The 22,391-nt window shown below is 47.0% G+C and overlaps 5 protein-coding genes across 5 annotated transcripts; 4 read left to right on the top strand and 1 right to left on the bottom strand.

Moving 5' to 3' along the window:
* Window positions 1-58: 58 nt before the first annotated feature.
* LY89DRAFT_786105 (haloacid dehalogenase) lies at window positions 59-1,129 on the top strand. Its single transcript, XM_018222953.1, has 2 exons — window positions 59-168; window positions 265-1,129. Exons 1-2 carry the CDS (start codon window positions 100-102, stop codon window positions 1,000-1,002), a joined length of 807 nt encoding a protein of 268 aa, XP_018066299.1. The 5' UTR covers window positions 59-99; the 3' UTR covers window positions 1,003-1,129.
* A 2,886-nt stretch (window positions 1,130-4,015) lies between these two features.
* On the top strand, window positions 4,016-9,585 carry LY89DRAFT_738577 (uncharacterized protein; the record flags this gene model as incomplete). Its single annotated transcript, XM_018220389.1, has 4 exons — window positions 4,016-4,031; window positions 5,362-5,581; window positions 5,631-8,509; window positions 8,558-9,585. The coding sequence occupies 4 exons, from the start codon at window positions 4,016-4,018 to the stop codon at window positions 9,583-9,585; spliced, it is 4,143 nt and encodes a 1,380-aa protein (XP_018066298.1).
* Window positions 9,586-16,559: 6,974 nt separating this feature from the next.
* On the top strand, window positions 16,560-17,372 carry LY89DRAFT_688424 (uncharacterized protein). The gene has a single exon (XM_018215701.1). The coding sequence runs from the start codon at window positions 16,824-16,826 to the stop codon at window positions 17,226-17,228; it is 405 nt and encodes a 134-aa protein (XP_018066297.1). The 5' UTR covers window positions 16,560-16,823; the 3' UTR covers window positions 17,229-17,372.
* Window positions 17,373-18,353: 981 nt separating this feature from the next.
* LY89DRAFT_593408 (uncharacterized protein) lies at window positions 18,354-19,033 on the bottom strand (the record flags this gene model as incomplete). Its single annotated transcript, XM_018209748.1, has 4 exons — window positions 18,354-18,438; window positions 18,491-18,616; window positions 18,665-18,759; window positions 18,869-19,033. The coding sequence occupies 4 exons, from the start codon at window positions 19,031-19,033 to the stop codon at window positions 18,354-18,356; spliced, it is 471 nt and encodes a 156-aa protein (XP_018066296.1).
* A 722-nt stretch (window positions 19,034-19,755) lies between these two features.
* On the top strand, window positions 19,756-20,538 carry LY89DRAFT_722344 (uncharacterized protein; the record flags this gene model as incomplete). Its single annotated transcript, XM_018218722.1, has 2 exons — window positions 19,756-20,131; window positions 20,181-20,538. The coding sequence occupies 2 exons, from the start codon at window positions 19,756-19,758 to the stop codon at window positions 20,450-20,452; spliced, it is 648 nt and encodes a 215-aa protein (XP_018066295.1). The 3' UTR covers window positions 20,453-20,538.
* Window positions 20,539-22,391: the final 1,853 nt, after the last annotated feature.

Below are 22,391 nucleotides of genomic sequence, written 5' to 3'. Positions count from 1 at the left end.
AGTCGGGGTAGCGGATGATGATGATGGACTTTCTCGAGAAAAAATCTTAAAGGTGTAACTTAAATTTGATTTTCTTGGTGAATCAGTAATTGGAAAGTCATGTCTTCAAAATACAATATCATTAAAGATCCACCTAAGGCTCTTACTTTTGATGTTTTTGGCACCGTGGTGAGTAATATCAAAATAGCTACCTATTGTTGAACAATAAACCCACATGTCCTTCATCCCAAATCTCCTCACATCTCACATCTAACGACAACATAGGTCGACTGGCGCAAAACAGTAACCCAAGCCCTCCACACAGCCTCCCTAAACAAAACCTCTTCCTCTTCCCGCCTCTCGTCACTCTCTCCCGCCCTCCGCACCCGCCTCACCTCAGTAGACTGGTCCCAATTCGCCCAAGAATGGCGAAACGCCTACAAATCCTACACAAGATCCTACAACCCGTCTTCAGACCCATGGAAAGACATTGACACGCATCACTACGAATCCCTCATCTCTTTGCTCTCCTCTTGGGAGCTAAATGGGCTTTATACGGATGAAGAAATTAAAGAATTGAGCTTGGTATGGCATTTCTTAACCCCATGGCCAGATTCCAGTGAAGGAATACAGAAATTAGGGAAGAAATTCGTAACGAGTACGCTATCAAACGGGAATCAAAGTCTCCTACAAGACCTAAACTCGCATGGCCAGCTTGGCTTCCAGAAATTGCAAAGCGCAGAGGATTTCCGGGCGTATAAGCCGAATGAGAAGGTGTATAGGGGATCAGCGCGGGAACTGGGGGTGGAGATGGGGGAGGTGGCAATGGTGGCGGCGCATCTGAATGATTTGAAGGCGGCGAGGAGTTTGGGGATGAGGACTGTTTATGTGGAGAGGGAGGGGGAGGAGGATTGGGGGGTTGGGGGTGAGGAGTGGGAGGATGCGAGGGGGTGGGTTGATATGTGGGTGAGGAAGGATGAGGGGGGTTTTTTGGAGGTTGCGAGGAGGTTTGGTGTTGAATGAGTGAGTGAGTGAGAGATTGCGGGGATGTATTTGAGTGAAGACTTTTTCAGCTCAGTTTGAGTTTGATGTTTAGACTTCTTTGGGAGGTTGCTTGAGATGAAAAGATCGGTACTTGAGGCGAAAGTTCAACGCATGGCGCTCGGGACGCGGGCCTGTGTATTCATGCTATTTTGAACTTCCAATGCACGCTTTGATCTCCTTTCTTGCTCCATCGCCAACAAACGAGATACCTTGCATGTGACAATACTGATGCGCCACAGGCTGATAATAGTCCTGTTTGAGTACGTTTGAGGCTCCCCGGGAGTCTTTTGGTCACCTTGTAGTAGTGAACGTTGGGGGTTGTTCGACACGGGATACAGAGTTTATTTGACGCGCACACACGAGAGAAAAGGAGTTCGTTCGACCTTTCTTTCTGCTTAAAGTATTTTGTATTAAGGATGGAGACGGCAGGGAAGCTGGTGGGGTATCCCATGCACGGGGCTCTTCACGAAAACGGTCTGCAATTTCGGAGGATGGCGCCTCGTTGTTGGAGTCTGGTTCAGGGGACATCCAAGTAGCGAGACGTCTAGTCGAACCTCGTGCTCGTGGATCGTGAGGAAGTCTGTGAAATGCTTGCTGCTTGCTTGCTGTACCACGTATCTGGAATCGGTGGCTTCGTACGAAGTAGTACGAAGATCAGGTAGAGATGATGATCGAGCTGCATGATAATGTATCTGACGCAGTAGTGTCTCGCACAATCTAGAGAGAACCGACGGGCCGGGTTGTGAGAATGGTAACGGATGATGAGGCAAAGTGGCGCATTATCATTACAGTATCAAGGTACGAGTACCTAAGTAGGTTTCATGAAGAGGTGACGAATGATGCGGCGTCATTTGAGGGGGAAGAGAGTTGGGATTGCAAAAGTCGCTTTGACCGCAAAGTCATGCTAGAAAAAGTATACTGTACAGTACTCGTACATTAAAATTGATAGCCGGGGTCGGATTATGCATCTCCTGGATGAAGATCGTATCTCTTCGCAGAAACAGCACGTCCTGCGAAGCAAAGTACCTACCGGTAGACAAATGTAAAACCAAACACGTGCTATTCCCTTTTCTGGCTTCACGAACTCTCTCTTCAGAGGAAGGAGCGGGGATGAAACCAAAACGCGCTGCCAGCTCGCGTGTTCCTGGGGATAAACAAACTTTCGACGTTTAATTTAAAAATGGATAACAGTTTTTCTGTTAGTCTGGGAAATGTCATCGAGAGGTCTAGCATGCAGCACCGTCAGGCCGGTCACACACATCATCACACGCATATCTACGCCTCGTTTAATCTGCCTTGGTCCGCAAGCCAGCCGGCAAGCAGTAGACAGACCAAGTCACAATTGATTTCATTGTTCAGCTTTTGCCAAGCCTGTTGGGCGCACTCACTTTCTGTCTCTGATCTGCCGTTCCAGGAGGGCTGCCGGAAACGATGCTTATCTATCCTCGTCCTCGTCCTTGTCCTTGTCCTTGTCAATCGCGAGTTGTCTGAAAAGTCCTTCATGTGCGCCGTGAGTACTCGAGTGGCTACTTTACGATCTTCAGCCCTTCACCTTCTCCTTCAACACTACGGATGCACTCGACCATCCGCCTCCACGATCTGGGATCCTTTGCTGGGTCTGCTGGAGACTAGAGAGAGAGATTTACAACCTGCCTCACTGCCTGCACCTTGTCACTACCGGCTCTCCGGCTTCGCTGCACTGGCGATTCCGGGTCTGCTGTAGCTACAGTAGGCTAGATGCTGGCCACAGTAGTAGCTTTAGCTGGTTCCAGTGATGAGTGGAGTCCGGTACGGGCCATCCATCGCTGTTGGCTCGCTGGCGCTTTCTGAAACATCTAAAAGCCATCAGCTAACCGCATCTCTACTGAATCGTCGACGGATTGTGTTGGGCGTGGATTGCCAGATCCTTAGAGCGATGGCAATCAAATTTGACCTGAAGTCTGGCCTGTCTATCCTGTGAACAGTGCGAAGCAGGTGTCACCAAAAGGTCTGCGGCGACTGCTGCACGCTTCTGTTTGGCTTCGTGCTGGCCAATACCTGAAGCATCTACCGGCAGGATGAAAATCCTCAGCCTATTGTTGCTAAATCACACTCTGGCAGCCCCGTGAGTGGTAGACATATCAGGATCAGGACGACACAACGCACATCGTGACAGCCAGTCGATGATATGCTGGCTCGCTCCTGTCAACATGATCCCTCGTCGTTCCTCCTCGTCGCCTCAATCCGTCGGCTTCGATCCGAAGGCTGGACGGTACAGAGATGAAAGGATCACTGTCTATCACTTCCCTTATCCAGTCAAGTGCCCCTGGAAGCTGGAGAGAGAGACGCGACCCAGGGTGACATCCCGAGCAGTTCACAGCTCTATTGTGCGCAAGGTTGCATTTTAGGTCGACGGCAACAAGTGTAAGCGAAGAACGACGCCGTTCGGTTCAGCGAGTCAGTGGGGTGAGGGAAGAGAGGTTTGCCGTCTGATGTGATGGTGATGCTTTCGATTGGAGAGAAAAAAAAAGGTTATTACTTTTTCGCTACCTCGTAACTGCACCGCATCGCGTCTGCATATCTGCGTCGTCGTACGTATTGATTTGTTTACACAATGTCCGGTATTACGACGGTGCTGGAGCGTGCGTGCGTTCGTTCTCTTTTTTACCTCTTCCCTTGCAGGCGAAGTAGCCATGTTCGTGCACTCGTGCATTGCATGAGCCAGGACTAAGCTGGCTTGCTTACCAAAACCTCACTCACCCTGCAGGCCCTAGGTAAGTTTAATTCTAGCTTCCCCTCCAACGTCCTAACTTCACTGGTCTGGCGTGCTGCCACTCCCAACTCCCCTGAACTGTGAATGCACTCTTGGCCACAGCTGACTGAGTCTAATTCCCACACTTCACCTCATCAAACATCACCCACTTATTTCCCCCCCGTACGTGGACCCCCGCTAAACTGCCCCTGGTCCTTACCCACCGTTTAACCTCTTCGAGACGAGGCCTTGGGAACCATCATGGATCCAGTAACCGGTACGGGCGAGATAAACTGTGGACGGCTCGAACGTCCACGATTATTCCCCGAGGACGATCTTCGTGCTTCATCTCATCCTGTCGTCCCAATCCCTCGTCTCCAGTCCCTTCGGATCTTTCCTCCTACGCGTTGATTTTCTTGCTCTGCTCTATTCTCCTAATTCTGCTGCATCTCTGCGTTCATTCTGTTTCTGCAGTGCGACGAGACAACGACTTAAATTCGTTTCGAGCGTGTACTCGAACGTGACGGCCAACCATTTTGCGAGATAACCTGAGACGAACTCCTCCGTCATAAGTATTTTGCTTTTCTAACGGGACATCCGATATACGGGTAAGCACGTTGGACCCTTTGAAAACACTGAGATTCGAGTTGTACAATACTTCGGCCAGTCATTGAAAATACTCAATGGCATCCCAAACACGTCCCAGAGATACACCGTCACCAAAAAACCATGGCTAATTGCTATATCTCGACAGTAGACCACGAAAGATACGAACGACCTCCTCGCCGCCATTCTCGCCTAGCCGGCCTCTGGTCTTGAAGACTGTTTATTTACTCGGTCTCACATACAACTCACTAGACCTCTTCGCTTCTCCTCAAACGCGCCAGTTCTGCAGCAGAGAAGTGACTGAATAGATATGAGTTACGAGAAACGGTCGCAGTTCAGCCTCCACCAGTAGACTAGGACGAGGCTTGCTAAAATCAAACTTCTCTGAGCATGGAAGGCCAGTAGACGAAAACCCTCGAAACTTTTCTGGGTCAATTGTACAGCATACATACACATTTCTGAGCGGTGTCTCAAAAAGGTAAGTTGATGGCGTTGAGGCCCAAGCTCGCGGTATCTCAATATCCAATTTGAGTATCCTATCTCACAACTCTGGCTAATTTCTTCAACAGTATTTTCTCGTGAATAGACCGGTCATTGTCACATTCACTGTTTCTTTTTTAAGTGCATCTGTACATAAACGGTATGGTTCCCCAATCATATCAATGCATGTCCCCCGCGCGGCGGCGGCGGCTCATGGGGGATCCTTGACAGCTCAAAACTTAATACTGACTTATGCCCAAGCGTTCCAAGCCATTGCATTGTCTTAACTCCCGATTCGAGTCGTTGCCGATTAAAGCAATCAAAATTATTCCGAAACGGTCCTTGTACGCATCTTTCCTAGGATAATCGTAGCAAATATCGAATCATCCGAGGACCCTTTCACAACTTCGACGAAACAATTATTGATACAACACCAACTTGTACCCATTGATGTCGAACGCGTGAGCAATTCCTCGACCGAAAGGTACTTTGTCCCTTTCGACGCGTAAGTTTCTTACCAGCGGCCAATATGAAGGAGTGGGAGACGGAAGATGAGTATGCTGCGGCAGCAGCTGCTTCTCTTCCAACACCAACGGACACGCCATATCGAACTCCTTCACGCGGTTCACGACGTTCCTCGCGCCAGAAGTCCATCTCTCCCGGACCCTCCTCATCACCTCCACCATTGCCTCCAGGAGAGAAAGGTCGTCGAGATTCGCGAGACGTGACGAACGACGAAAGGTGAGGTGATTCTGCGAGAATGATTGAATTCTTCTAACACTGACTCCAGCATTTCCATTCTTGATCCTCGACGCTTCACTCCTACCCTTCATGCGAATCTGGTTTCAGAGATCCTTGCTCTTCGTAGAGACCAAGAAGAAAAGACGAAGACAATTGAAAGTTTGGAGAGTGAGCTCCATGAGACTCGTGGGGAACATGAAGAAATCCAAACCACACTAGTGTCTACTTCGAAGGAGAACCGGTCACTAAAGCGTCAATTGGCTCTTCTCGAAGGAGGAACTTCTTCTGCACTTTCAGAACTTGCGAGGGAACGCGACGAGGCAATTGATACCCATAACGAGACCAGAAAAAGATTGGAGGTCGCACAAAAGAAGATCCGAAGCCAGGAAGAGGACTCGGACAGAGTCCACGAGTTATGGTCAAACGACAAAGACAACTGGGAGGAGGAGAAGCGAAAACTTGAACGCAAAGTCCATATCGCCGAAAGTCGATTGAGGACTGTGCTTGATGAAGTCGCTACCTACCAAGCAGATCAGCAGAATGGTCATACGGAGCATGAGAACGAGCTTGAAGAAGCTTCAAGAGATACCGCCAATGGCCATGCTAGCGATGCTGCTAGTGTTCGAACCATGAGCATGACCAACAGTATTCGCTTTTCCATTCTCAATGGAACAAATGGATATGGAGGAACCAAACTCAATGGGATGAGCTTAGCAGATGAACTTGATCTGGATGAAGACGAAGACCAGACTGATTATGATGGTCGTGAGAGTGTGCTTTCTGTCCGTCACAAGCGCAATCAGAGCCGTGAGAGTGTCATGTCCAAGAATCATCGTCGCAATCAAAGCATCGAAAGCCTGATGCGACCAGGAAGTGTCGCTCGTGGCAGACTTCTCGCTCAACAGGCAGTATTAGACAGACTTGAAGACGGAATCATGGAAGATGATGAGAATGCCCCACCTCCTAAGGTCGAATATGTTGATACCGGCGTTCAATTTTCACCTCCTCCATCACCAAAGCTTCAGCCAGTTGAGGTTGTGCAAGTCGTGGAACCTATACCAGTCAATGGTGTGAATGGGTCTCCGAAGATAGAGCGTCATGAACCTGCTCACCGAGAATGGGAGATCGAAGCAAATCAACGAAGGAAGCGTGTACACGCAAGTCCACCATTGGTGATTGAGCCACCAGCAAGTTCGTCGATGGTGTCTTCAGCATCGCAGACGATTGAGGATCCTCTCAGTCCCCCACGGACGCCTATATCCCCCACGAGAGCTCCCCCGCCGCCACCATCAGAAGAAAAACTGCGAGAAATGACATCAATTTCGACACAAACAGATGCTCCCGAGCCAGCACTGCAATCTCCCAAACGTGCTGCCCCACCTCCTCCCATCCCGATTCCTTCAATTCAGCTGCATCCTCCCAATTCAGCTCCTGCAACACCACATGAACCTTTGTTGCCCCAGCATTTCAAGGACGCCGGGTGTCAGGTCTCCATGCAGGTACCCGTCCCGACCAGATCAATTTCCGTGCAAACAGAAGAGATTCGAGTTGCCCAGCGAATAAACCTGCTACCACCCCACCTTCAGCCTTCCGCAATTTCATCTAAACCTCCATCTCCAGAGCCGATTCTCGAGGAAAACAAACGCTTTTCTCCCGTTCCGGGCAATTTACCCCCTAGAAACCCTCGTCGTGTGACGAGTCGAACAAGCTTGGATCAACAGATCCCGTCTTCGCCACCAGAGCTACCGAGCGAACCCCGTGATGCTTATCCTGGCAACAATGACGACGGACCTGTATCTAAAGACAGAACATTTATTCGAAGACCTCACAGAATCAGCAGCTTGTTTGCAGGCTTCGATAATGCAAGCTCAGACGATGCAGATGATTTCGCTGATGCAGATATGAGTGACAATGATTTCAGAACTGCTCTTTCTGCACCGAAGCCTCACAATGGCCTTCCAAAGATAAGCAGACGGGTTTCATCGGGACCAACATCTGTTCCCGAGAATGTCGAGCTGTCAGAAGTGTCAAGGCCTTACCCAAGCAAGGGTTCAATGAGACAAGTGGCCCATCAAGATGCAAACGGTGATTACTCGTTGCCGGAGGTACAAGCTCTCCCATCGAGGGCCGGTAAGACTACTGTTCGTCAACTGGACAAGCCTTTGACTCTTGTTACAAACAACAAACCAAACACGATGCGCCGGGCTGCATTGATTCAGAGTGGTGTAGCAGCTCACCAAGGTCGTGCTCGCAGTCCAAGTCTCCCAGAACCTGTCAAAGAACCACCATTCCCTATTCCAACTAGGGCAAGCTCAAGGAGACCACCTATCAGTGCTAGCGCTCCCAGTGACGGTAATAGAAGTCCAACTTATGGACGTGGTGGGGGAGGGAGAGGTCATTACCGTGCAAACAGTATCCGAAAGGTTAGATCTGCTGCAGCTCTTCCAAGAGGTGGTAGAGCATATCGTCGCCACGGTAGTCGATCACCGCCTCCAATGTCTGCATCGACAGAAGCTCCTGAGAGTCCACAGTTACCTCCAATGCCTAACAATGAGATCACTACTCCTCGATACATGAGGGAGACTGGTAGCAGTCGATATAGGTCTCACACCAGACAACAACCTTCGACAAACACTGCTAATACCAGTAACACTGCAAATACTGGTAATGGCTCAGTTGGAACCAACAACCAAGCTACGAGTGTTGTGGATGCTATTGCTCAAACCATGGTTGGCGAATGGATGTTCAAGTACGTCAGACGGCGGAAGTCGTTTGGGGTATCTGAGTCCAATGGTATGGAGGGTGACAATGCCAATGGCGTCCGTCACAAACGTTGGGTCTGGCTTGCACCTTATGAGCGAGCTGTGATGTGGTCCAGCAAGCAACCAACATCTGGTTCTGCCTTGATGGGCAAGACTGGACGAAAGTGTAAGTCACAAATCATCTACAATAGAGGCCAAGTGCTAACATTCCTAGTAACCATCCAATCCGTACTCGATGTCAAGGACGAGAATCCTCCACCCAAAGGATCAGCTCCACTCTTTAATCGCTCCATCCTAATCCTCACTCCAGCTCGAGCCTTGAAGTTCACAGCTGTATCAGCAGAACGCCACTACGTCTGGCTGACCGCTCTCTCCTTCCTAGCACACTCCTCCCAAGCCGTACCAGAAATCGTACAAGCACCTCTCCCGATCCCAACAATCCCTGATTTCGAGATTCCACGACAAGCAAACCGTCTTCGCAAGGGAGGCATCCGAGACTCCATCCGCGTCGCCAAAGGCAAAACCACATCAGCACGCCAAGGACCCACATCAGTGCACTCCTCCCAACAAGACAGCATCCGCGAGGCGGAATCCATCTACTCGGGCCGTACGGACGGCCTACCAGACATAGCAGCCGACCCACCCATCGTACCCCGCTTCACCGACCGCGGAAGAGACAACTACGGACCCCCTCTCACCCACGGCCGCAAACGCTCCAACACCGGCTCCCGTGTCCCTCCTCCCCTCTCCTTCCGAGGCTTCTCCGGCCCCTCGAGCAGCGGCCACGCTCCTACATCTAGCACCGCCGGGCTTTCCGTAGGCACAACCGGCTCCTCGGATATCTACAACCAGTCCCAACCGTCGTCCTCCATCGCCGGCGGCGGCTTTAACGTCTCATCCGGGCGCTCCTCGATCCGTACCTCCGACGCATCTGGGCGTCCCGGTGCGGTGGTTAACAATTTCTTTGACGCCGTGGGCACGATGCGGATGGAAGCTTTTATCTCCCCGATGGCGTTGTCGCGGTTCGACGATTATCCGGATGAGCAGGACGAGATGGATTTCGTGGGTATGCACAGGCGGAGGAGTAAGGAGCGGCGGAGGCGGGAGAGGGAGAGCTTTTATGGGAGTAGTAGGGGCAGTAGGCCGAGCGAGGATTATTATGGGGGGAGTAAGACGGCGGGGGAGGAGGAGTATGGGAGGTTTGATGAGGCGGCCGGGTATGATCCTTTTAGGGGGTTCTGAACTTGATGACTGGTGAACACACTCACTATCTACTGTTCGTTTGCTTGGATATCACTCACTTGCTTTTTTTGTTTATTTGTTTGTTTGTTTTGTCTGGAAGGAAGGAAGGAAGGAACGAAAGACGGCGTTACGACTATGACTTGGCCTGGCTCGCGCCTCTCTTGGGAAGGCAGGATTGGAGTAATGTGTATTTTTGACACTACTGTGGAAGCCGTTTCTTTTCTAATACTCTTTTTGCGAGATACCCTGTTGTTGATGTTGTTTACCTAATGAGGAAAAGGGGGTGGAAATAGGGTGTATAGTCTCGTGGGTTTGGGGTTTGTATGTGTGTGGATGGGTGGGAAGAAAGTGGAGAGGGTGATTTTGTAGATGATTGATAGATAGGATAGGATGGGATAGGGTGTGATGAAAAGTATATTTGTCTGTATTTCTGTTGTTCTGTGTATGTGAGATTGGCACTTGATGATTTACTACACGTACAGTGTACCCTGATCATGTGTTCGCCTGCAAGAAATATGGAGGCATGTTGCTTGGGATTGAGGAGAATGCACAGCAAGGAGTTCCCGTACAAATAAAGATCTAAAGTCCGTCGGCAATTAAGTACTTCAAACCAGCATAAGTTCTCTCTTCTTCAATTTACTTTTAATAAAATTTCAAAGTCCGTCAGCAATTAAGTAGTTTAAAGTAGCATAAGTTTTCTTTTTTTGAAGTCACTTTTAATAAAGATTTAAACTCCACTAACAATAGAGTACTTTAAAGCAGCATAAGTTCTCTTTTCTTCAAGTTACTTTTAATAAAGATTTAAAATCTATCGGCAATTAAGCATTATAAAGCAGTATAAGTTTACTTTTCTTTAAGTTATTTATAACAAAGATGTAAAGTCTGTTAGCATTTAAATACTTTAAAGTAATATAAGTTTTCTCGTCTTCATGTTAAATAAAGTGACACAATCAAGTGGCAAAAAATAATACATAATCGAGAAGCACACTATACTTTCCTCAACTAAACGACCAGCTTCTCCTATTCGAGCACTGAACAATTCACCTCTATTAGATACCCAGTGAATAATTCAATCGAGCTTCATCCCCGCAAGGAAGCGAAGTATAAAAACCCCCCTCCCCCCGCGCAACTCAATCGCTGCTCAAAAGAAAGTGATCAAAGTGATTTGACCCGGTGTGTCTGTTCGTGTGCCGGAAAGTGGTATTTTTTTGGTCAAATATTTGTAGTTCTTGACAGAGTATTGTTGCCGTTGCTGCGAGATAATGCAGGACTGTTGTCAAGAGATTTCGGAGGGAGAGGACGAAGTGCGTTGTTGGTGATTTGTTCCTCAGACGTCATTCACGACACGAAGTCCGACAAAGTGAGTGCACTTTACTTCACCCTAAGTTCGGTCCAGCTCCTCAGACTCTTAGAGGATATAGTTACAGCTTTAAAGGTAAAGTAGCAAATTGTTAGTGAATGATCTTGGACTTAGTGAATCCTTGGATTTGCCTGTGTGAAATATTCACTAGAAGAAATCCAAACTTTCTCCGACACACCGATCCTTTGAAAAAGTATATATACTCCCATGGACTAACGCTTTTAGGAAATTCGCAAGGAAGAGAGACTGAAAACTATGTGGTTGTTTGCTTTTGTTGAGGGTTCTGTCCGCAGGTTAATGAAAGTTGGTGGACAACGAGAAAGTTGTTGACAATAACAAGAGTGGGAGAAAACAAGTGAAATGGAGGAGGGGGAGGAGGCATGATATGAAAGAATAGTGAGAAAGAAAAGCTTGGAGATAAAAGTCTGTCTGGGTGGTGACGCTCCCACACGTAAGCTGCTATATGAGCAATAGTTGTTTGCAACGGAGTGTGAGGAAATTTGAAAAGAGGGGATGATATTTATAGTCCTGAATGGTGGTGAGGTTTGTGTTGCAGTTGAATTTAAGTTCAGTGAATTGTGTCCAACCTAGTGACTTTTCCTTTGACTCACATTTTTACTCTCACTTTTCTTTTCCCTTGAGTATTCACTCACTTGCCCCTCTTACCAGTCCACCTTCAAAAGCTATACATACTCGCATAGACTAACGCTTTTAGGAAATCTGCAGCTGCTCAGAACAACCCGAAAGTGATTGCGAACGGTGAAAGACTTGGTGTTTGTGCACTAGGTACCACGTCTTAGTATCCAGTGGTTCCAGACCTAATATGAGCTTTAATTTGGCTCCTTTTAGGATATCTTGCCTTTCATTTGGAGAGTTTATTTTTGACAATCGGTTGATTGTTGACAAGAGAAGAAGTGCTGACAACAACAATCCTATGATAAAGGCCAGCATCACTTGCAGAGTTCCCTCTGTTCAGTCTATAGCATGATAGTATAGACAACATATCTTAGTTTCACGCCCACTCCGCACCCAACCCAGCTCTGAGCGTTTCGTGGTGGGGTCTTTGCAGTTCTGGTTTCTGGATAGTGGAGGTCACGTGGTATTTATACATCCTCTTCCTCCAGCTTCCAGAGCTCGGCGAAAAGGTAAGCCAAAAGTGAATGAGTAGCCTTACACACCCTCTTTTTCTAGCTTCCAAGAATCGGCGAAAAGGTTACCCAGAAGTGAATGAGTAGCTTTATATCTTCTTTTAACTTCCAAAACTCGGCGAAAGGGTAACCAAAGGTGAATAAACAGCCTTGTACATCCTCTACCAAAATTCAGCGAAAAGATAATCAACAATTCGGCGAAAAAGTAGGTGAAAAGTGAATGGGTAGCCTTATGGTTTGGTTCTGGCCTTTATCTTGTTCACTAGTGCCTTTTTTTGCGTTTCTTGAGCATAAATAAAACGAAATCTTGTTTCTTGTTTTTTCTTATAATATGGATCGATTTTCATAGGGATGTCATGGGGGTGAGCTGTTGTGGGCCAAGTGCATGATGGATAGCAGAGTGCCATGATTTCTGAGGAGATATGGTGGGGTTCAGTTGTGTAAACAATCTAGAACAAATAAGGAATCTAATTTGTAATAACTGTTCAGACAATGACAATAATACTGATTTCTTGGCAGCAAAAGTACTAACAAAATTGATAATAAAGTTTGAGATATCTTCAAAGTGCCATGAGGTGTGGAGACATAGGATAAGTTCATGATGTGAAGACTATTCAGAACATATGATCGATCTAGGATTGTGAAACAATGACAGACGTTTTGAAGATTTAACAGCAAAGGTACCAACAATGTGACGAATGTTTGGACAATGACAAACGTCCTGAAGACTTGACAACAAAAGTACCAAAGGAATTCTAGACAGAAGGCCGCAAAATGTCTTCCCCTAACTCATAATACCACGCCCAAACCAACGAACCGGTTCAGAGCCGGACTTAGCTACTGGAGATATAATGTTTCCTAAAAGCGTTAGATCCTTGAGTATATATACCTGTGAGAAGTTGCTAGCGTAGACTCAAATTTTCACACTGATCATAATTCATCATAAGAACCTTTTTGTGCGTTGAAAATTCACTCGTCTAACACCCGACCCAAATTTCACTAGAACATATCAATCAAAAGATGCATTGGTTTACTGACCCAAATAAAAATTCCTTCTTTGTGTAATGATATCATAACTTCAATGCAGACACTCCATTCTTTGCACAAATACTCCTCCAGTATGGAGAGCCATGGTAGGGAGACTCAAGTTCGATTCTTAGAGAAGATCCTTTGGAGATTGTCAAATCACTAATTCCCGGCATTTAGATTTATCGTTGTCTCAAGTGGATAAAAGTATCATGAGCTGGAAAAGTCGTGTCCCGTGAAGTCGAAGAGCAGCATACACGAATGTTCTGGAAAAGCAAAGACAAACATGGAACACTAAAATTGAATACCGCAAAGTCAAGACATAGCACATACTATTGTTCTAAAAGGGCAAAGACAACATAGATTGAAAAAAATAATATAGTATAGCATAAATTCAAAGAATTAGCATGCTTCAATGTTCTGAGAAGAGAAAAACATTATGATTTGCAAAAAGTGCATTTTGATATCTCAGGAATCAGCACACTCCATTTTCCCAAACGAGAGAGAACAAGATGAAGTTCAAAGTTATATTGCGTGAATTCAAGAGCTAGCACACTCGATTGTTCCTAGAAAGGAGAAGCAATACGATTCACAAAAGCCAGGTTGCGTGAACCTGGATACCACACGGGTGGTCGTCCCCCGCCAACAGAAAAAGACAGATAAACTGCAAAACGTCTTGCTTTAAGGCCCTACTTCTTCCAAGAGTGAGAAGAAGAAGATCACCAGTAGTACTTAGCCAGTGTTGTGGAATATGCATGTAGGTATGGGCTTAAGTTGTGCTGCTTAAAGAGTCTGGGGGCATTCTTCATAAACTGGTGGGCGCGGGGTTACTATGCTGATGGTATTTCCGGGTGTTGGCAGCAATGAATGAATGTTGACAACAGAGATAAATTGACAGCAGACAGCAGACAAAGATCTTGAAGCAAGCAAGAGCATACAGTGGATAGTTGACGAGTCCAGGACCAGCTCGTCTGTTTTTTGCTTGTCCTTCTCGGATTATTTCGTCTACGGATTTCCTAAAAGCGTTAGTTTATAGGAGTATATATATTTTTTGAAAATTAGTATTAAATAAAAAAATTTGCTTGAAAAGAAAATTACTGGACGAAATATAATTCATTAATTCATAAGTTTGATTAGACTCGTCTTTGAATTTCCATTTATAGAAGTTTTGGAAACAAAAATCTAGTTCTGCAACGCTTTAATTATAGTGAATAGATCGAAAGTGACATTCACTGTGATTTTGCGGCAATTATTGAGAAGAGCAGAAGCTGAGCTGTCACTATTTAAAGCATCTACAAAGAATTCTCAATTGAAGACAACTAAAGACACTAATAACAAGCAACGCCCGGCGGCCAGTAAGGGTATAACCAGTCGTGTGGTTTGAAGACCAGATCCTGCATCGCGTTGAACTGTGTCTATGGGGTAACATGAAGAAACCCAAGATCAAATGTAATACATAAACGACAGCCGAATGTTGACAGCAGAATCTAGAATTGTCGGAAAGGAACGACAAAGAAGCACTCCAAGGGCGACTGGTTCTTGCTAAGAAGTTTCGGTTGAAACGGCATACAACGAAACCCAGGCCAATCCCGGCACTTTCCCCAGGCCGTGGATCTTTCGTGTGGTATGCTTTTTGATGATGCAGACAAGGAAGGTATTGACTAGGTTTATATAGTTCACAGATCAAAAAAATACAGCAAGAGTTGAGAACAAATCAGGCCACAACTGCTCAGGTGAATTCTAAGATTTCTAGTCCCTGGAAGCAAAACACTCTTGTGTTGTCGTTCCGTACCAGTGAATCACAGCTTGAACGCTAGACAGCAACAAAGAGAGCTTACCAGCCTAACGCACTCCCAAGAAACAGCGCCAGTGCGGAGTATATATACAGGCCTCTTCACTTCTTCAACAATGACTATTACAACAAAGACTCGAAGCAAGAGAAGAAAGGCATTGGATCCAAAGGCTGAGGAAGGGGTAAGCGCTTTCGCCGGTGTTCGAACGTTGACTATACGAAGGTGATTGCAAAGATCAAGCTACAGCTTCTAACAGGGGAAGCTTGGTCGCAGTTCCACGAGGATCTTTCACTGTCATCTGAGAAAATTGCCATCAGACCGACTTTTTACGAGGGTTGACAACAGCAAATCTTAACACACTTGCTCAAATGCCACGATACTCAGTTTCAGATTGGTCCTACGTAGCCATGGTCTCCGGCCCACATGCTGAGTCCGTTGACGGTGATTGTGGCAAGAGCATGTGTTGCAAGAGAGATGTGGGAAGGAGGAAGAGAGAGTGAGAGCCGTATTTACGTTTCGCACTAGCGCCATTTCTGAGTGGTTGCTAGGCTGGATATTCACGCTTGTGAGAATCTGCAGTTGAGATGGCTTTTGAGTGAATTTTTTATTTAGAATTTCACAATAAAGAGATTTGTAGATAATGAAATCAAATCATTATACTGTTGAACAGAAAATAAGCATTCACTTATACACAGTACATTGCAGTATGTAGTTCCAAGTCAGATCTTCTTTTTTCAAGAATGTCGTGAATATATCCCAGCAATTTTGAGAACAACGTGTCGCTTGACATAAGCCAGTACTTCTCTTCCTAAAATGTCGTGAGATTATGAGTGATTCTTACAATGATTTGTTACTTGATACAGAAACAGACACATCTCAGCAGAAGGTGATCAAATAATCTGAGAGACTTTTTGAAAAGAATACGTCACTTGACAACTTCAAATCATAACCAGACAATTCTGGAAAGAAAGTCGTCATGTATCTCAGCGACTTTCACAACAACATATTACTCAACACCAGAGACCAACTTTTTGATTCCTGGCATCGATTGTCACACCCAGATGCCACTTGACAGTAACGTTTCGCCATTTCTCAGGAGAATATACAAGATCGAGGATAACGTTTTACAGCTGTGAATATCCGGTAATGAAACCGTGCATACACAACTCAAGTCATCTAATCTGAGATGAGAGACTTGTTGTCAACTGTCACAAATAGTTGTTATTGCAATAAGCATTTCAACTTCGATGATTTATCTCCCAAGAAATCAAGAATAAACGAATGCTGAGCTTCACTTGAATCTCTCAAACCCAAACAGAATATGAACGACTTCCCAGTGAACCGGGCATCACGTGTGTTCCATTCTTGCTTGCTTCGGTTGGTTGCAACTTGCTCAACAATCCCCTGCTCATTATATAGACAGAACTCGACGTCTTGCAAGAAAGAAGAACAGATTCACGTGACTGTCTCAATCTGCATTCACTCGGGCACTTTCCTCATCTTGCCTTCCATTCTGTTCAACTCACAAATCACAATCAAAGAACGCGACGCGTCCTCATCAAAACATCCTCACCTCTCTCCATCCATCCCATCCCATCTCCCACCCAAACGCCAATCCATCCATCCCATCCTCCCCATTACCGAGCCCCAAAATCCATCACAGCAATCTCGCTTCCCCATACCCTAGCACTTCATTTTCGGCCCGTCGCCTCCAAGTTCCAACGAAAAAAAAAAGATAGAAAAAACCCCTGCATTAGCCCCCTAAATCAACTACCCGAAAAAGTTTAGACCTCTTATTAATTTTATTTTCCTCGCCAGCAAGCGATTTCTCTAAATTTATCCGTTGCTGTTGGGTTGCCAATTTCCGATGTTTTTGGGGGAGGGATGGGATTCCCACTTTCTTTGAGATGGATGATGGGTGGAACAAAACTACTTGTGTGCGGACAAGCTGTTTTGCTGCCGCAGGCGGAGAAACCGTCTTGGGAAGTTGGAACATGTGTTTCTCCTCAAGATAAGCTCAGCTGTCTGTCTGTTTCTCACACAGCTCCCCCCTCCAGTTCCCACCCATCGAACATCAAACGCCACCACCAACCACCTCTCTCCACTCTCCCAATCCCTCGCGCCTCACAAATCAATCCGCAACACCACTCCCATCCTCCTCCCTCGCCATCCCAAGCAAGGAAACCGGCAATGGCTTTTCCCTTTCCCTTTCCCCTCCACAATCCATCCCACCAGGAAAGTAAAATCCCAGAATCAAGAATTTACACGGAAAAAGCTTGTTCGACTGGTCCAGTCCATCCAGTCGTGTTTCTATAGACCAGCTTCCCCTCATAAGCCCGTCGCGAACAAACTAACAGTTCGACGTCACTCTTTCTTTCTTTCCTTCCTTCGCGATTCAAGATTTCGTAATCATGATTTTTGTGTGTCTCCTCGGAAGTTAAGTGAAAACCTTTCGTGTAGCTGTAAGAGATTAGAAATGTCACAGTCACGAGTGAGTACATGTACATGTACTGTGTGTGTCTTTGATAAGAGACCGCGCCTACTCAGGTGCGACATGTGAATGAATGAATGAATGAATGATCGTCAAGACGTGGAGGCAGTTCGAGATAAGGATATCTCCAATTTTGGACTTTGATGTGGAGGTGTGTGGAGGCGGGTACCTACAACAACAATATCTGGGGGATCATCATTGCATTCCCGATCACATCACATCCCCATCACAATCATTCCCGTCCAAAAAAAAAGTATATATATAAAAAAGGCCGCCGGGCCAAAAACTTGGTCTCCGAGCAATGCTGCCACTTAAATTGCAATTCTTCTATGTAAAAAACTACAATCTAGCCATACAACACTGAATATCGTTGAAGAGAACCAATAAACACACCCAGCGTAACGGTCATTAATGTATATCTCTCTTTCCCGCCAAAAGTTCTAAATGCGAATCGAACACGAAAAGGTAAGAGGTAAAAGGAGCGCAGATGTAAATAGCAGGTGGAACCAATCTTGTATTTGACAGGCAGGATCCGAAGAAGCGGTAACATAAGTTCTCCGAACCAGGGGACGAAGAAGGGTCTCGAGACACCTGACGACCACACACGCTTTGAGGGGGTATGATTGATATGAACCTGGATCTGGATCCCCTTCATGTTTAGCAAGACAGGCCCCAAGCTAAACACTTCCCTCCTCTCGACCACAAGCAATTACAAGAAAAGATGCGAATCCAGCATTAACAAACAGAAGACATTGTGTGTGTTAGACTCCAGAGAGCAATGCAAACAACCCATGATGTGATTAAGCCCAATATTTCCACTCCAAACTGACCACCTTCCACCAACCCCTTCCTACTCCAGCCGCTGTTTCCGTCCGTCATGAATTACCGATGCGTCGCTAAAAGAGAGAATCGTACGTTCGTGACAATGGATTGGCGTTTGGAGAAGGCGCTTACAAGAAGTAAGCAGCGAGGCCCATAACACCAGCAAGGGAAGCTCCGGAGAGAGCGAAGAGCTGGTTGGCACCGGAGGTGGTGCTGATTCATGTTAGTACAGATATCTTCTGAAGTCAAGGCACGAGAATCTTACATGGTGGATGGGGTGGCAGTAGCAGAGGACTTGGCAGAGGTGGTACCGACGGAGCCAGGGGTGGTGGAGGCAGCGGTGGTAGCAGCAACGGTGGTGTTGGCGTACACTGGGGTGGAGCTAGGGGCACTATTTGGAAAGAGTCAGTCATTTGCTGTTCAAACTGTGTTTGGAAACAGTTTAGGGTACCAGGTGTTGCAGTACACTACGCTTGAGGTGGTAACTGGCTTGACGATGGTGCATGGGCAGTTGGTGATGGTCAAGGTGGTGGACTATTCAGATGATTAGTTATTGATACCGGTGATTGATAGAGACATGGGTCGCGATTCGAAGTTTGTCTCCTCGCATCCCCAATATCCCATCTCGTCGAGTGAAGCTTACAGCAGTAGCAGTGTAGGTAATGCCGTTGAAGGTCAACTCAGTGGAAGCTGGGCAGACAGTGGTGTAGGCAGTGTGGACCTCAGTGGTGTAAACAACAGTTCCGTTGTATCCAGCGGAGACAGTGGCTGCGAGAGCAGTGATGGCGGCGAGGGTAGAGAATTGCATCTTGACGGTTGTTTGGTGGTATTATTTACTTGGAAAGTAATTAGGTATTGGGAGAGGTCGGTATTGAGGTTGTAGGTTGAGTGTTGTTGGTACGTGTAGGATTGAACGAATGTAAGTGACTAAAAGTCAGGTGTGTTGATGTACGAACGAGAGTGCGGGTGAGGAAGAAAAGAGAAGTAGGTGTGATGGGCGGAAGAAGTATTATATACGGAGAGAGCGAGCACTGGCCGGTTTAGCTCTGGGCGGTGATGCTAGGAGGCTGACGGGGATGCAAAGCGGCAGGCACGATGGAAAGACTAGTCAGGATTGGCCAGCGACCCCTGAGCTACCCAGGATTATTACCCAAACAGAATAAGCTCGCTCCACTACTTTGCGCTACTCAACCTCTGCTATCCATCAACACAACGCTTGCTCGCTCGCTCGCTCCATTATCCTCTCTGCTGGCAGGGGAACCGAACTCAGCGCAGAACAGCATAAAAATTGGGGCCGCTGGGGTGCTCATCCGCGGAAGGGTGTCTCTCTCTCAAGGATGCCTCTTCGTACCGCTGAGCTTCCAATTCCAGATGCAATCAGGGGGCGCTGGCCGGTGGCCATCAGTGGATGTGAACGTTGCGTTGAGCCATCTTGACTGGCTTGGACGGCCATTTCCCTGAAAGTGATCGCTGGAGCAGAGTGGGCTTCACAGTTCACTGGACAAGTCGGCTCGATGCTGGGGGAAGCGCATGACTTTCCCTTTCCTTCTGTCTGTTCCGTTTCCATGTCTGCTGTCATGGCCTTCCTTCGCTGTTTCTGCTGCTCAGGCCAGAAGAGACCAGGGAGGGGATCAGGGTAAACGTCCATCAGCTGTTGTGCTGGTCCATGGAAAGAAACGACATGCAATCGTGCTTTTCAATATCGCATGCAACACACGCTGCAGACTGCAGTGCCAGTTGACCGCAATACTATCCCTCATTCTCTCTCTCAAGTATTCAGCCTTCTTTTCGTCCCATCTTGTGCCGTCGTTGGCTCGCTTGGCGGACGCTGCACAGTTGTCGTTGACTGCGTGGTTGCACTGCAGCATGCACCCGCCTTCTAGTCAGGGGCAATTCTGGCTGGCTGGTTGGTCTGTCAAGAACTCAGGCCAACAAACCACTAAAATGGCTCATAGTGTGTGATCCCGAGAGCAACCAAGTCCGTACTGCAACACCTTCAAATTCCCTTTCACCCACTACTGTACTTGTGCACCTCTTGGCTAAACCGGGTCCGACTATGAAAGACCATCATTTCGCTTTTCTTCGTGTCGCCTTCGACTCTCATCTCATCTATTTTTTGCTCACTTCATATCGCCCGTGCGATCCGTTCTGTGTCTCGCACTGCTCTCCCGGATCGCAGGTGCAGTCACTCACTTCCAACCGGAAGACACACCCCTCTGGGGGATAATTGAATGGTACCCTGATTACTGTGCAGGCAGGCTCGTGTGCACTGCTGCTGTTTAATATGACCTCGTCCAGACACGGGTGAAGGAGAAAGTTTGAGCTGGGATATCTTAGATTACCTTGCAAGTTTGCCACCCACCATCACTCGATGATTCGACAAATCATGCTTCAATCCTCTACGCGCACAGAGGAAGCCAGGAACCTCAAAGTCGCTCCAGGGTTCTCTCCCCAATCACCGGCGGCAAGACAGAGTGCTCTCGTCATCGCCCAGCTTTGCCGTCGACATTTCACAAGTCACTAGACCTTGTACCCTTTTTGTGCCACGGCTTCCAGAAGTCAGCCATTTGCAACGGCGTCAACACTCGCTGCCATCACTATTGGCATCCACCCACAAGCCGCAAGCCATCAATGGTGACATCTGCTGGACCTCCGATCCTATTCTCCCGAATCATGTCTACTTCATATCTCGGCGTGCACTCTCTCTCTCCCAAACCAACAGGTAATCTTGCTGACACGAACCATCTCGTGTTCACCCGTCTCGCCCCGGACATCGAACTCTCTCTTCTCTCTTCTCGAAGCTTTAAAACCAAATCTCCCCCAGAAAATTTTAAAATGCGCGAGAGTCACATCTCCACTGATCTCCCTCGCACACTCCCATAAATAAAATAAAACCCCTACCCAAAAAATGATTATATTCCCCGATCCGGTAAGTGGCTGGCTCCACAACTAATTTCCCACCGCGAAATTTTCGGACGGGCAAATCTCCCCCGTTTTTTTCTCTTTCTATTCTGGGTGCTGGTGTCTTTCAATAGCTCTCTTTATTTTTTTTTGTCGCTCGTGTTTTGTGGGGTGGCGAAATAATAATTTATTGATATGATGCCAAGAGTTCCTTGAGAGAGAGGTTTGTTGAGCGAGAGGTTTAAGGAAGGGAGTCGCCTCTTCCCAACCGACGCTCGCTCGCTCGCATCTGTGGTTCCTGCGCAAGCGTCGCATCGCCAAAAACTTGAGAGATTTCTTGCATCGGCAATAATTGCTAGTCGAGTTCGCTCGTTCCTCGGGATTCTAGACTCGAAGCTCTCGCCCCCTTTCACATGTCATATTTCCTTGATTTTGCGTTTTATTATTATTAGTCTCGCGCCCTCGCTCGCTGTGGAAAAGTTGGCCACCACACATACCATGGAATGAAGCTCGATTTTTCTGACGTACGGTTCGGATGCCGGTTACCTAGGATCGATGAAACGACAGGGTCGATTCGCCTGGAAGAAACGAAACATGCTTGAGGAATTGTTCTCATGAAATGGATGATCTCTTCGGGATAAAGAAGGTAGGAGGAAGCTTGCTATATTATTCGGAGGACGCGATGATGGTTGACTTTGTAAATGGAATGTCCAAGGAGCAGAGCGAGGATATATTCCCTTGGTTAGTTCGTTTTTCTGGAATGGACGCTAGCACGATACAGCTTTCAATTCTTCCAGAGGTAGGTCATGATATCATATTCTCCAGTCAAGATTCTAACAAGGGCGATAAGTGGAAGCTCTGCCAATATTCTACATTCCTCTGCACTGGTACACTTTCACTCTTTGCAAATACTTCTGTTCTTCATATTCTCTGCCATCAAAGTCAAGAATCTTGCACCATTTCTCATTCTTTTCATTACTTTCTCTTACATCTACACCATTCCACGACTCAATTGTCGACTCTGGCCCAAATCTTCTAGATCCAGTCTCGTTGTCTGACCCTAGGGTACTCGAAAATCTATCCAGGACACCTAGATCCAGCCACCATCAACCTCAGATTCCTCCCGATTGATCTGCCATCAAAAGCTCATGCTTTTTGCGATGTTTATATAAGGAACAACACAACTACGATGCTTGTGGCATTGAGGGCATCAACGCGTCACATACCTTAAACGGCTCGGCGAAGTTGGAATCCGGAATCCTGTC

Source organism: Mollisia scopiformis (assembly GCF_001500285.1).
Source record: "Mollisia scopiformis unplaced genomic scaffold LY89scaffold_22, whole genome shotgun sequence".
Classification (NCBI taxonomy): domain Eukaryota; kingdom Fungi; phylum Ascomycota; class Leotiomycetes; order Helotiales; family Mollisiaceae; genus Mollisia; species Mollisia scopiformis.
The sequence above is the reverse complement of the archived record's forward strand: the minus strand, read 5'-3'. Positions and strand labels throughout refer to the sequence as shown.

Excerpts from the sequence above, each read along its gene's own strand:
- LY89DRAFT_786105 (XM_018222953.1), top strand. The coding sequence starts at position 100 with ATGTCTTCAAAATACAATATCATTAAAGATCCACCTAAGGCTCTTACT. Across the intron at positions 169-264 it reads TTGATGTTTTTGGCACCGTG|GTCGACTGGCGCAAAACAGT; the intron begins GTGAGTAATATC and ends ACGACAACATAG.
- LY89DRAFT_688424 (XM_018215701.1), top strand. The coding sequence starts at position 16,824 with ATGATGGGTGGAACAAAACTACTTGTGTGCGGACAAGCTGTTTTGCTG.